The sequence below is a fragment of the Episyrphus balteatus genome, chromosome 1 (genome assembly GCF_945859705.1).
Source record: "Episyrphus balteatus chromosome 1, idEpiBalt1.1, whole genome shotgun sequence".
In the NCBI taxonomy this organism is placed as follows: domain Eukaryota; kingdom Metazoa; phylum Arthropoda; class Insecta; order Diptera; family Syrphidae; genus Episyrphus; species Episyrphus balteatus.
In genome coordinates this window covers 10203372-10219129 of record NC_079134.1, presented here as the reverse complement: position 1 = coordinate 10219129, position 15758 = coordinate 10203372, and the positions used below count along the sequence as shown (strand labels likewise).

The window sequence follows — 15758 nt, the reverse complement described above, 5'->3', positions numbered from 1 at the left end:
GGAAATCTTTTTACCTAAAATATTAACGTTGCCTGGACTCTGAAAAGCATTTCATTGGAATGAAATTTACATTTAAGACTAAACTAGTTCATTGTATTTCTCCAAAATTCAAGTGAGAAAAGAGCTGTTAGGCAGTCAGATCCAAAATTCCTTGAATAGATCTTTAACTCTGTCACAGCTTAAACTCAAATTGTCGTCTTTAAAAGAGACTAAATCCTATTCCGAGTTTCACCCGAAATATTTTTGTATGAAGGGATATTGTTCAAAAGCGAGAGTTTTATAGCCCAGTCTTTTTCATTCCTTCAATCCTTGTAACTAGTCATCTCAGGTGTATTTAAAAACTGTCTTCTAAACCATACAAAAATAAATTAAAACATAAGCTATCAACTAAACAGAACCCAAATTCTGAACCAAAAAAGAATCAAACAAACAAACTCACTCATCAACAAAAATAAAACAAATAATATTATAAAATGTTTACAATTAAAATATATATTTATATTTCATTAAAATCAAGGCCATACACAGTACAATTATATTTTTAAAAAGTAAAATAATAAAATTATACATAATATGAAACATTTGGAGAAACTAAAAAAAAACATTCTTTTATTCTCATTTCGATTTATGAAAAAGAAAACTAATAATATTCAAGCAAAAGAGCGAAAAAAAAATTCTGAAATAAATAAAAGAAAACAAAAATTTGAGCAAAACGTAAATAATAATTATTATTATCTATAGAAATTGTTTTAAAACATTATTCGAGTTTCAAATTCGAGATACATTATACATAATTAAAATTATTATTATTATTTTAAATCAAAGCAAATTCTTTGTTTTCACTTCATTAATTTTTTCTTATTTCTTTTTTAATAATTAAACATAAATCACAAAAAAACATAAAATATAATCGCAAACATTCTATATTATAGAATAAAAAAGTTTTTATCTTTTCAGTATTTCTCTTAAAACACATAAAATATCTTATTTTTACTTCTTTTTTCTTTCAGCGCGCATTTCGCAATTCAGGCATTTTTATTGAATATTAAAATTTAAAAATAATTATTATGTATTGCCAATTAAAATCATTTTATATAGCACAATTACAATTAATATTTTTAAAAATTAAATTTAATTTTATTAGTTGACATAAAACATACAAAATAAACTAAATATACAGCAATATATTTTTAAGGCTTTAAAAAAAGTATTTCTTTTATATAATTTCTTTTATTTTAAGAAATAGTTTTTTGTTTTTAAATTTATGAGCGTTACTTTTTCTAGATATACATAGTTATATGCATTTTTTTTATATGAGATAATATATTTTTTGTTTTATTTTTATATAATATATTTTCCATTCATATAATATTTTTTTATTTTATTTTTTAGTTAAAATTTTGTTTTTTTTTTTCTTAAATTTGTAAAAAGCATATTGATTGGTTGTACAAAAAAATCCGATATAAAATGTTTAATGTATTTTTAGTTATTTTTTGTTTATTTTATTTAAATATAAACTTAAATTTTATATATTTTTTTTTTGTTCAAATTTAAATTATAATTTTCTGTTTTTCATTTTTTTTTATATAAATTTACATAATTTTATCTAAAATTGTTTATCTTTGTCGTACGTCTCTTACACTGTAGTTTATATATTCTTTAAAGTTTATATATATATTTAATAAAAGTTCTCACATTTTTCTTTTATTTTTCTGTTTTATAATTAATATTGAAAATTATGATTTTATTTTTAAGTAAAAATTAAAAAAAGATTAAATACAAAAAAAAAAAAAACAACGATTAATAGTTAAAATTTGTTCTAATGATTATGAGGAGGAGATATATTTAGATTCTTATTTCTGTATTTTTTTTTTTTTTCTTGTAATTATAGATGAGATTTTTTTTAGTCGCTATTCTATTTTTTCTTCTTCATTTCTTTTACTAAAATTCTTTTCTTTTTTTTTTAAATTTTTGATCATTCTAGTGAGAGCGCATTATTAAGATGCCATCCATTATACACATACTGCTTAATCGGTTAAAGTTTGAGCAATTAATGCGAGTTGTTCTTTAAGAACTCGGAACGATGGACGATCCTCGGGACAGTGACACCAACATTTTTTCATTACCTGTAAGAAAATAGAAAAAAAAAATGAAATTTAAAAATGTTTTAAAATATAAACAAATATATAAATTAATAATTATGTATGTTATTTAAACCTAAGGTAAGTCCTAATCCTATTTAATTCGAATGGAAGAATGAACTGATATTTCTATTGATTCAAAGATATACAGAGAAAAACACAAAATTGGAAATCAAGTTTTTGTTGAGTTGAGTTCAAATTTATTTTGAGGTTTTGGATAACCTAAGATTTTCATAGGAAAAATGCTCGCATGCATTTGTATTGTATAAATTAAAATTATGAAAATGTGCCCTACCCCAGATAAGGAGGTAGGATATAACTACGGTGACCATTTTTCCAATGATGAAAAAGAGGACATATTTTTGAAAATGTTTTAAAAGACGAATCCACTTCCCAAAGAAGGCTTTAGTTTAAAAAAAGGAGGGATGGTGACTATATACGTAGCCCAAGTCAATTTAAAAATTGAAAAAAGAGTTCCTTTTCTGGTTGCAAATCGATTAAAAGGGTTTGTAATGTGACTAATTTTGAAAAACTACAAAGTACGCATTGGTATTAAGAATAATTTAGTTGCCGATTTCATGGACTACTTACTTGACTATTCTTAATTTTTTAAGACTAACTCCCATATCAAGGAAGTTAGTCCTAACATGGCATAGAAGTAAGCTTGGCTTGAAATTTTTTTGAATATGAATTTCAGAAAAAATCTTAAGTAAAAAAATAAATAAAAATACTTTACGAACCAACCTTGACTTTTGATAGGCACGATTATATAGAGTTACAAAAAATACTCTTAATTTCTCAAGGAAAAAAAAAATATGGTCCGCTTTAAATAGACATGAGCTTACAAAGGCTATATCAATATTCATAAGAAAAAAAAAAGAATAAGAATAAATAAAGTCACTTTAGATTTATCAAATACATATGTATTCACGGATCAATGCTTTGTTAACTGTCATAATAAGATGCACTTCCTCATGACAGAGAGTTAATCTTGGAATATGTTATAAAAAAATATACACTGAATTCGAAACGCAATCGCAAAAGAAGAATTCAAACTCACTCTCTATTTCACTACGCTTAAGTGTGTGCCCTATATTGAACACAACTAATGTCGTCTCCACAATTGTAGTATTTATGGCCATTCCAAGACTAAAAATTCTAATCAACTATTAGTCTTGGCCTATACTGAACAACCAGTTTAGATTCAACGATTGCAGGTGTAAATTTTTGTATATATTTTACTTTCAAATAATATTGCCAGGAAAGGACAAATGGTACAAGATCCATCAACTATATAATTGTAAAGTAATCAGAAACAAAAAATTTTAACAACTCACTGCACTTTACTTAAATAAATACTTAGATAAAAAACTTAAAACTTGTAATTTGGTATAAAGACACGTGATACTATGAACCTACATATTTGATCCACTTTTTAAATATTCGAACTTCAACAAAACGTTTATTTTACTAGGAACATTTTCATTTCCAAGAAAATTGTTTAAACTTGCTCTCTTAGTTCTTAATCATATTTCTAGTTTCAACATAGGAACGATGTCATAGAAGATTTATACATAATGTATGGATGGATTGCTTCACAAATAACAAAATTCTTCTTAACGTGTGAAATTGAGAGAACTTACTCCAATTAATAACTTTTAAAGTTTTCCCCGAATAAGGTTAAGAATTATTCAACCAATTTTTGTTGTGGGTTTTTAGAAGATCGAAAAGAGAATTAAAGCTGTTTCAAAAATAAATCTTCTAAGGTGTTTTGTTGAATATCACATTTTACAATAACAAATGAGTGAATGAATGTCACCATTACAAATCACCTAGACTGATTCCATTTCTGGATTTGGAAACAGAAAGTTTTTTTTTTATATTGATGTGCAGTTTAATAAAAATTAACAAAATTAAAAACTCAACAGGAAGTTATCCGTGTTTTCAGTTATTAAATTATAAGGTTTTATACCTTCAAGTTATATTAAAAAACAGAAGAACGATTATTATATATCAGAATAACAATGAGGAGAGCAAGGTAGTACTCAAAAACGCTGATTTATAATTTGGCATTAATAAGTATGGTTGAGTAGTCCGAAAACATACTTAAAAAGGGTTTAAATACGAGTCGTAAAATTAAAAAAACTGGGGATAATTTATTCTAAGAATATTGACCTTTTCCTGACCCAACCAAAACAGTCACCACTTAATTAACTTACATCATAAATTTCCTTAGCACAGGACTTTGGTTTCTCTAGAATAATTCCACGCTGGACACGTTCAACAACTTCAGTATTCTTAAGGCGGCCATATGGCATTTTGCCGCATGTGAACACTTCCCACATAAGGACACCTAAAAAACAAAACAAAGCATTTATAACAAATAATTCAATATAATAAATTCAAAAATTCATACCATACGCCCAAACATCACTCTTTGACGAGAATCGAGTGTAATTCAAGACCTCTGGTGGTGCCCATTTAATAGGAAACTTGGTACCGCCAGAACTAGTATACTGATCATCCAAAACATATCGGGCTAATCCAAAATCAGCCACTTTCACAACATTCTCCGAACCCACTAAACAATTGCGAGCAGCCAAATCTCGATGGATATAATTGTGTCTTTCTAAATATGCCATTCCTTTGCTTACCTAAAAGAAAAAAAAAAAAGGATTAGATAATAAAGAATTTGGAAGGTATCAAAACTTACTTGAATGCACATATCCAATAGCAGACCCATATTACCAATCAAAGTGGTCTCATGTCGTCTCAAATAATTTAGCAGGGATCCATGTTTCATGTACTCAGTCACAATGTAAATTGGGCGATGTTTCGAACAAACTCCATAAAGTTGGACCAGATTTTGATGTTGTAATTTGGTCATAACTTTGGCTTCTTCAATGAAGTCATCCTCAGACATTGTACCCTCTTTCATCATTTTAACAGCTGTGTCGATTGAACTGCGCCATTTGCCACGGCGCACAACACCGAATTGGCCAGAGCCAAGCTCCTCACCGAGCACCAGTTCCGCTGGATGGATTTCCCATTTATCTTTAATAGAATAGACAAAGTTATTTCAAGGTCATTTACAATTGAAAGTATAAAGAATTTACCATGAGACAATCCAGCTGTTGGCGGTACAGGCCTATCACAGGGCGATGACTTTAAACGACAGGCTAGGCCTCCCGAATTGTGTCGATGATAATTGATAAGATCAGGAATTGTTTCACAGCAATGCTTCTCTGAGAGATAGTATTCTCCACGTGCGTTTTGTTTAATATGATAGTGCTTAACATGCGATTGTGGACTGTAAGTTGTGGAAGATATATTAAATTACGTTCCACAAAGAAAGGAAAGGAGTGCAAAACTTACACTTTGGTATGTAGCGATAAGGTGTAAAGACCTTTTGTGGATGATTTTCTAACTACGAAACAGCCTTCTTTGTCGCCCTGCTTAAGCAGAGACTCAGCTCGCTGTCGGGACATATCACCGACATACCATCTGTGAAATAAAAAAAATATATAATTGCGTTAGTATAAAAAGTTGGTGATTGCCAAATTGGGCAGATAGAACAAAAAAAAAAAAACCATAAAACATGGTTTGAAGTAATTAGACATTTTGAAGCCAATTAAGTTTGTTACGACTTGTGAGTCTTGAACAAGACGCATCTTTTTCTTTTAATTTTTTTTTGGTTTCAAGGAAACTTAATTTGGGCTTTGAATTCTTTGTTTGGTTTTTAGTCTTTTAGGTAAGTTTACTTACTCATATCGTTCAAGACCCAAAAGAGCTTTTGGCTTGACGTAATTACTAGGTATGTAGCCAACATTTCCGTGCTGATCTTTGACTTTCCACCAATGCTCTTGAGAGTCATCAATTACCTCGTATTCAGCATTCTGTAATTATATAATTTGAAAGAGATAGAGAAAAAAAATTAGTCATTTAGTAAGATATTTTATGTTTTATGTTGTGTGAATTAATATTAAGTGAACATAATGAGTAAATTATAGACATAACTTAGAAAATTATTTAAAAAAAATAATAATAATTCCAATAATGAACTATTAGATTGTTAAATTTTTAGATAATAGTTTATTTTTAATTTCTATAAATACAAATATTAACTCTTTGATATGTTGGCATAATAATTGCTCATATATATTAGATAAGGCACATAATCTGAAAAGGGGCGTTTTGATTTATTGTTTTTTTGCAAAAATTATTTTGCAAATTAGCGCTGTCTACAGAGTGTACCTAGTAATTATAATTTATTTTTGTTCAAAGCGATTTCTGTAATTTTCGATAAAGTTGGAAGCTAAAAGTTGAAAGTTTACTAGTAAAATATAAAAGTTCGTTAAAAAATTATGACTGAAATTATAGTTATTGTTTTTAATTTTGTTATTATTTTAAAATTGTTATTAAAACGCATATCTAGTCTTTTTTGGTGGAATTTTTATTGGAAAACTTTAAAAATCTCAAGATGTTATGTGTAAAATTAAAGATTTTATGCAATATCCGAAATTTAATGGCTGTGGATATTACTGAGATAAAAAAATAGCAAAAACTGTTAGATTGAACAACATGAGGAATCAAAACTCCGCAAAGTTGATGTCAGCATTTGCAAGTAAATACATCTATTATAATATAAAAGTTCGTCGGCGTAAAGCAAAATTGTTCTTAATCCACTTTTTACCGAAAATGAGTAAATGATGCAGTTTTACTAATTTGAGGGTGCTCTTTCCGAATTTGAAACCGTTTTTGTCAAAAAAAAAATTTATTCCGCAGATAATATAATTTAATGGGACATAGAACAATAAAAACAGGGAAGCAGCCTTTTGAAAATGAGCCCGAGTATTCTTGATTGTTCTAAGTCCCATCATATTTTGTTCTAAGTCCACTTTTTATTTATGGAAAAAACGTACTTGTATAGGAATTGTTCTATGTCCAATTTTGGGTTTTTAGTTTTAAAAAATATTTAAAAATAGTGTGCACCTACTAATGAGGAAAACTTGTATATTTCATTCAAGAGAAAAGAACAAACTTTATAAAAAACATAACTTGCATGGCGAACGAGCAGAAAATCATCGCTTTAAACCCATTTGAAACTTAAAAATCGTCCCCTGTAAAATTTGCTTTTTGTGGCTTAGAACAATTTTGCTATACGGCGACGAGTTGTTGCCAAAGCTACTAAGCAAATTACATACATAAATTTGAACACAGTAGCTTCCAGTTTATGTACAGACGTTTAAAAACTTGGTCGGCATCTCAAACTGACAAGAGTCAAAATGGAAAAAGTAAAAAACTTAGGTTTTGCGTTCAATAAGCTAACAATATTTACTTTTTAATCACCAGCAAGAAAATGTTAGAGATTCTATTGCTTTTTATAGTAAAAATAAAAAAGATAACAAACAAAAAAATCAATGAAAACTGCTTTTCATTGCTTTTCAACAGTTGAATTAAATTTGATAAGTATTCATAAAAATGACTTTCAAAGGATGGTCAAAGCGTCAAAAGGAAACGAAAATATTATTTCGAAAATTGATTCAGGAGCAAGTTGATAAAAAAAATGGATGGGTTTAAAAATCCCGTCGAAATAATTGGAAGCATTTATGGGTTTAAAATGCTCATAGATAATATACGTTAGTTATACAGGGTGTCCCACAGTCACCGCCCCAAATGAAAACCATGGATTCCTGAGGTCATTTTAAGTCGAAAAACTTAAGAGGTAATTTTCTCGTTTTAGTCAAAATACAAAATTAATTTAAATGAATTAAAAAATTTTTTGAGCTTTATCTATTTGTTCTTTTCTTAACCACAATAGCTCAGAAAAAGTTTTTAATTCATTTAAATTAATTTTGTATTTAAACATTTTTTTTTTTTAATTCACTCAGTTTGTTTATTTTTTTTAATTACTTTCAGTAGCCATTTTTATGAAATAAAACTTATTTTTTTATGAAAATAAACTGGGCTTTAATAAAAAGCCCAAAAAATTAATTCTCATTAACGTGTTTTTTTGACTTAAATGATATGAAAGTGTAAAAAACAACTTAAAAAACGAAAAAAATTGTGTTTGATGCAAAATTGTGGAGAAACGGTTGTCCGCAGGAAAAAAAGTTTTGAGACAAACTAAAACTGTAATAAACTCTTGATTGATTGTAAAAAAAAATTTTCGAATAAAACGTAGTTTGGCAAATATAAGGCCAGTTGAAGGACAAGAGAGCAAAAATCATAAAAACCGTGGTAACTCGAAAACGAGAAAATTACATCTTAAGTTTTTCGACTTAAAATGACCTGGGGTGGGGCACCCTGTATAGACCTGTAGAAAATTTTACTGACAAATGAATAGAATATGCCAAAAAAAAAACGAAACGGGAATGTTTTTAAACTGAGTCATAATAATTGACATTCGCTTTAAATATTTTGTTGAAGATATTTTGAAGATGTGTTCAGAGTTTACTGTAAATGCTTCTATCCACCCAGGAGCTTTGATAAATCTTAGACGTTAGCGCAATTAAGGTAGGAACGGATTCAAATCTATTTTAAAGGAATAAAGGAAGCTCGGTGATAAAACTATAAATCTTTTAGGTTTGAAATCTGGACAAGTTAGAACACAATTTTACGTTTACAAGCTTAAATGAAGAAGATAAAATAAAATTGAAACAGAATTGCTTCAATTTATTTAGAAATCATTTTGTTTTTTTTCTCCTGTTGCGCATAAATTTTAATAAAATAAAATAAATTGAATAAATAAAAGTACCTATTTTTAAATATTGAAAATGTACATATGTATATTGAATTTCAAACCAGAGGGTTGAAATTAAATTAATAAAGGCAGACCAAAAAGGAGGCAAAATGTGTTGGCACTCAGGAGATATATAATTTTAAGTGCCACCGAAAATCTTATAATGTTATCAGCCCTAAAACTAAGGCTATGTTTTTTAATATATCTGAAAATAATAATGTCGATGCTGATCTCTTTTTTCATGCTTCAGAATGCGAAAAATTTAAACTTCCGAACTGTTCTTGCATCTTGAATTCTCCTTCTTGCACTTTTTCTAGTTCGTCTAGCTGCAGTAAAAGTTGCTTTCGGTTGGAGAATGTTAACGAATTCAAATATTTGGGACTCATAATTGATTCCAGAATGAGCTTCTTTAGGCACACAGAAAATTTGAGACAATACTTTCGTGGTACTCTAAGATATTTTTATTATCTAAGGAAAGTTTGCTCCTTTCAACTACTTATGAAAATTTATTGTGGTATCTTTCACTCAAAATTGCAATATGGGATTTTATGTTGGGGAGGTATTTATTATAATAAAATTAAACCTCTTTTGATCATGCAGAAGTTTGTTCTGAACAAAATTTGTCGTAAGCCTCGAATGTACCCTAGTTTTTCACTTTTTTCCAATCCGACATTTGTACTGTTATAAGGTTCTTAATGAATTTATTAGAAGATCAGGCAATCGTAATTTCAGAATCATATCAAATTATAATATGCATGTGAATTTTTTTAATCAAGTAACTATACCGTCTTTCCGTACAACTGCATTTCTTAGATTTTTTGATGTAGTTTCATGTCGTATTTTTAACAGGCTTCCACACTCTATCAGAGTTCTAACGTCTTATTTGTTATTTTTAAAATATGTAAAAAAAATGGCTTCTTGGCTTTGATATGGAAAGTATCGAATCAATGATGATTACATAATGCTTAAATATTGTTTTTTGATTAACAACTTTTACTTAATAGTTAATTTTTCCTAATGTTTGATGAAATAGTATAAACTTATTTTTATAGTATAAACTTATACATATATATATTTTTTTTTCTTCGCAAGTAGTAATGTGTAGTATATAGCAATAAAAGTATAAATTTCAAAATTTAAAGGTCACCCCACTCATTCCACTTTATTATGAAAATTTATTTGCCTAGTAGTGACAATAACTCTATTTTTATTGTATAAAAAATATCATTGCCATTCTTATTTCTTTATATTTTATGATAAGTAAACTTAAATTATTTGTATTTGGATTTTAAGAAATAAAAAATTTAATCAAATCAATCAAAATGCTTATACAATTTTTAAAGGATAATGAAAAAGACAGTGCGATGCGCAAATTTGCTTCAGATAAATATGGGACTATTTTGACAACAAAAGGTTTACAAAAGTATTCACTAAGTTCAGGAGTTTCATGAACAAGAAGAAATTTTGGAAAAAGCTGATCAAAAATATAATTTTATTTTTTGCTTATTTTATCAAAACAGGTAAAAGTTTATAAGATGAATTGTATTTGCCCTACCTACTCAAGTCAATTTAATCCAACTATATGTACTTTTCAAAGGTTTTCGGTGCGCTTAACTTGAATTCGAAGTCATAAAATATTCGATCATCGAACGTTTTTAAAATATTACATTTAAAAATTGCAAACTTAGTAAGTATTTTTTGTTTATACATTCAACACATTGTTATGCAGTGATGCAAAATAAAAATTTTTATTTTTTTCCTGGGAATTATTTTTCTTATAAATAAATTATTTAAAGGAAATTTTTTACGAAATGATAGACTTTTTTTTTTATTTTCGTTTTCAAAAGAATAATAATTTTTCTTTTTATAATTTTATATACATAATCTTAAAATAACAATTCTATGTAGTCATATGTTAGAGAGAAAATATAATGTTGAATAATTTTCTTAATTTACCTTTTCAAGGGAGAGATCACCGCCTTCGATGGCTTTGAAAGGATATAGTGCAACGACGATTTTCACAAAGTGCGAGTTATCCTGTAAATAAAATAGAATATATTAAATTTTATTCAACCATTAACTTTATAGAAAAAAAAGGTAAAGAAATTTTTTTCATTCAGATTATTATGATACCCCTAAAATTTATAAAATTAACTTTAAAAATTGAAAAACATTTGAAACATTTTGTGTAATGATTCTGCATAAAATAGACGGCAAATTTTATATTGCTTCGAAAATTGATCTTATGATTAAAATCGAACTTCATACATAATGCAAAAATATGTGTCCTTCAACTCCATCATTAAGCTAAGTAAAGTTTTCATCCATAAAAACAATTATAAGCTACATCGTAATTTTTTTGAAGTCCTAGGAAAACCCCCTAATTTAATAGTAGCGATAAAATTAAAGTATCTGTATCATATTTTGGACTGAAAATAAAATTGAAAGAAGTGTGTGTATTTATCTCATAAAACTGAAAAATATTCAAAATAATAATATTTTCTAATGGATTGTGCTTTAATTATGAAAAGATATAGAAAAGTTTTTTCTATAATTCTGCGACGACACCTATTTTTTTTAAATTTATTTATGAATTTCAGCAAAATATGCCTCTGCGTAAAAAATATGGGTTTCTAAAAGTTGAAATTAAAAAAGCCCATGTATTTAAAATCAGAAAGCAAACCGTAACATTTTTTATGGAAACATAACACTTCTCTCCTCAAAAGGTAAAAACAGCTTAAAACAAAAGAAAGTAGGCTTTAAAGAAAATAATATTGTTAACTTTTTCATAATTTACATTTGTGTGTACATTTTCTTTGAACTCGCTTATTTTAGACAAACCCCAGTCTTTTTCTGATTGCGATCATAAATTCGGACTAAATGCTTACTAACAAAAAAGTAGGCGTTTACTGTTTTCTTTTTAAACACAAACCTTCCCTAAAATAAACTAACTCATTAGCTAAATTATAACAAAATAACCTCTTACTCATTCATCGAAGACCACAAAACATCGTTTATGCAAATATAATACCCAACAAAAAAAAAAAAGAAAAATAACTAAAAAAAAAAAAAAGAAGTTCGCTACTCAGCTCTTTTGTTTGGATCAACAAAACCAAATCTATAACCTTGCCCTTTAAATTGCTAATAAATTTACTTATTTAATTTACATAAATTATACATAATTCTCAATAAATTTTACCTTAGCTTTTGAATTTGGAGTACCGGGCGTCGGAATACCACCTGGCATTGTGTTATCCAAAATAACCGTACCGTTTCCGTTCACAATACTTGTTGACGTTTTAAATGTTGAAACGGATGACTATAAAAAGAGCGAAGAAAAAACAAATTGTATAAATAATAATCCAATTAACGATAAACACAGACAAAAAAAAACCAAAGAAACCCTTTTTCTTGGTTTTGTTGTAGTTTTTTTTTTGGTTTTTTGTATTTTTTTGTGTAAAAAACTTACCGGCAGATGAGATGAGGTGGGCGTAGAACTACCTAAACTACCCGAACTATTATGATGCAGGCTAAATTGACTGGTGGACGTTGAATTATTTGGACTTATGCTCCGTGTCGAATTCTGGGCGGGAGAACTTCCTGTGCCTATAAAAGAAAAAAAGAGAGACAAAATATAAGAATAAAATATAATTTATTAAGAAAACGTATTTTTTTTTTGTTGTTTTTGTTTTATTTATTTATTTTGCATTCTTTTTTCTTATGGTCGACGACCATGATGGCATATGGGTCATAATTATTAATTTCAAAGTGTGTGGAGAGAGAAGGTATAAAGAAGAGGTATAAAGGCTGGAAATGAAAATGAATACTCATCCAGTATGCACGCGATTAAATCGGGCGATAAGCTGTCGAGACAGCTCCAATCGGTGAACAGAACCATCGACCGCCATCACCGCTGCTGCCGAGACGCAGTGCGTATAGAGGTGATGGTGGACATGCATGGGGACCGTGAATCTGGTCTTTGTTAAGTTTATAGGTGGAAAGCAATATGCATGGATGAGCAGAAAATAGCTTCTTTCTTTGAATGTCTTAAAAAATTAACGTTTGTTATTTGCCGGCCACTTTGACGTCGTCGTCGTCTTCATCATTGTCGTTTGCGTCGTCGTCATCGTAGTCGTCTTTTATTCATCGTGTGGTGTTTGATTATTATAATAACTTTGTTTTCAGTTCTTCTTTTTTTTTATTTAAATTTAGTTCTCATCTCACGTCTCAATGAATTGAAAGGAGCAGATGATTTTGTTGGAACAAAATAAAATTACATAGTGTTGGGGTTTTTTTTTTAGAAAGGAAGAGTAAAAGAGGAGAACGCATATTAGCACGTTGCTCTCAAAATATAGAAAAAAAAAATGTCGGTCTTGAAGCACTTTAAAAATATTGAATGCAAGAAGTGTTGTAATTAAGGGTTTCTTGGCTACAAGCAAAGATAAAAATCTTGAATAGAGTTATCAAGGATATATAAATAGTGTACTTCGACAATAGTCATATTTTATAATTAAATTTATATTTGAATATAAAATTTAATATCTTTAAACATTTGTATGCACTTTTTAACAGGTTCTGTTAAATGTCATTACCTAATCAAAGTTAATTCGAGAAGCCATATATAGTCAATAACATTTGAGTTAATCAATGAGGAACAATTTTAACTGGCTGATCTAATGATTTAGCGAATATTAAAGCAAAAAATACTTCAACCAAAACCAAATTTAAGCTTCAGCTTAATCCGCGACTAATATATTTTAATCTTCATCAATTTGTTCCACATGTGAAAGCATTATAAATTTATATAATACAAAAATGTCGGTATATCAAAAAAAAACAAACTTCCCAGACATATCAAACTAATTTTTATGGCACCTGCAAAAATGTTGTCTTTTCGTGGTCATCCAGTTAACTTGTCACAGCCCACAGTATTCATCATAATCGCAAATATAACATTTTTATCATCAAATAACAATAAAATAAAACACATAAATACGGTTATAAAAATATAACCAACTAAACCACAATGCACCTAATTAGAAATTCAAATTTAGAATTTTTATTACGATTCTATACGGATGATGAAATGATCATGGCGACAAGGTCACATGATCACTTTATCCAGTTTAGTTTAAGTAGAAATACACATCTTAGATGAAAACATAAGCACGAGTTCATCAAACTATTTTCATAAGATGTATTTCTACACTCAGAGAAATTGGTTTCGTGAAATTGGGCAGACAAAAAGTCTTACGGCTTTAATATAGTTAATGGCTTTTATTGTGCTTATCTGATTCCTGTCTTTTTAGACCTTGCAGTTCTAACTCCAAGCAATTGTCTGAGCAATTATATTGTAATAAAAACTAACTCCACATTAAAACAATTTCAAAAATTGATTGAAAACACAAAAACCTCTCAAATGCTATGAATTCTTTAACATTTAGTTAAATCAAAACAAAAACTTTATGTTGAAAATCTAATACTTTTTAGTGTTTTTGTCAAGAATGTAAAAAAGAGGAGATATTTGGTTTTTACTCTAAGCCACCAACATATTAAATCTTAAATGTTGACCCTTGATCACGTCTGCGTGTTTTTTCTTGCTTTGAAAGTTGACAAAGTATACTTGGATTCTGGGATGTGACAGAAAATTATTTTTTGCCTCCGAAGGGGTTTCGACAAATTTGGAAGCTCTGTCATGTCGTTACGACTTTTCCAATATAAAGAGAAAAAACGTTTTTGAGTACTAACTAACGTCTTTTCTCGAGTTTATTTTTTTCTAAAGTACAAGTAGTACAGGTAAAATAGTACATACAATCAAGAAATAAAAAAAAAAATTGTTACACTCATGAAACTTGGCAAAAAGTTTGTTTTTGGGATAAGAACCAAGTACAAAAAAAGTCTATAAAAACAGTTGGATGGAAGGGTGTTTTTTCGCGAACAAGAAGGAGGGGGTGAAGGTCAAAAATATACTGAAAAAATTGTTTGTCGAATATCATCATATGACACATGTTTTCAAGGTAATTTTTAATGCTGAATCTAATGACATAAAAATAAAGTCAATACGATTGCTCTAAGAAAAGTTATTACCGATTAAAAACAAGGGTGCTTGTTTTTTTACTTCAACAAGTAAAATATAACCGAAACCCATGTGAAAAACATGCTACACTGATAAAATTGGGGATAAAGTTTTTAGATAAGGCAGGGACAAAGGATTCATTAAGTTCTTAAAATTATTTTTGGTGAAAGGGTGTTTTTTTGATGAGTTAAATTGTGTGTGAGGAAGGTATCTTAACAGCTGTCTTAAATTTTATTAATTTTTAAAACTTGGTGTAAATGTTTTGGTTGGTATAAGAATTAAGAATCTATAAAGTGTACAAAATTATTTTGAGTGAAAGGGTGTTTTTTTTTTTAAGAAATGATGAAATTCGGAATTAGTACCAAAAAAACTAGGAAAAAATTGTTACACCAATGAAAATTGGTAAAAATGTTTCATTTATAACAGAAACCAAGAACCCAAACAGTCTATACAAATATTTTAGGATAAAGGGTGTTTTTTTGACTAAATTGGGAAAAAAATCCGCGATAAGTCCGATAAAATAAATGGTATAAATGGTACCATTACGAAATTCATAAAATATGTTCTCTTTCCCATGGGAATTACGAATAATGTAAGTCTATAAATTTTTTTCATGTGAAAGGGTTTTTTTTTTTTTTAATTACAGAAAATATGGGTATATTTGAAAAAGTGTGTAATACTTGAGTAATATTAGTGGTACCATATTGAAATTTAGTAATTATGTTACTTTTAAGACAAGAAACAAGAATCTAAAGTGTCTATAAAAATATCATGGTTAAAAGGGTGTTTTTTTGAGTGA

At 28.2% G+C, this 15758-nt stretch overlaps 1 protein-coding gene across 5 annotated transcripts in view; it reads right to left on the bottom strand.

The window, feature by feature from the left end:
• Nucleotides 1-268: 268 nt before the first annotated feature.
• Nucleotides 269-15758, bottom strand: part of LOC129906605 (tyrosine-protein kinase Btk29A) — a 245300-nt gene continuing 229810 nt past the window's right edge. For all 5 annotated transcript variants that reach the window (XM_055982415.1, XM_055982417.1, XM_055982420.1 and 2 more), the window contains 10 exons: nucleotides 12353-12489; nucleotides 12083-12202; nucleotides 10840-10920; nucleotides 5907-6037; nucleotides 5517-5645; nucleotides 5258-5451; nucleotides 4855-5195; nucleotides 4558-4795; nucleotides 4361-4494; nucleotides 269-2126 (listed from right to left, as the gene is read on the bottom strand). In XM_055982415.1, the coding sequence (XP_055838390.1) occupies nucleotides 2028-2126; nucleotides 4361-4494; nucleotides 4558-4795; nucleotides 4855-5195; nucleotides 5258-5451; nucleotides 5517-5645; nucleotides 5907-6037; nucleotides 10840-10920; nucleotides 12083-12202; nucleotides 12353-12489 (1604 nt within the window). In that variant the 3' untranslated portion in view covers nucleotides 269-2027. The remainder of the gene's footprint in view (nucleotides 2127-4360; nucleotides 4495-4557; nucleotides 4796-4854; nucleotides 5196-5257; nucleotides 5452-5516; nucleotides 5646-5906; nucleotides 6038-10839; nucleotides 10921-12082; nucleotides 12203-12352; nucleotides 12490-15758) is intronic.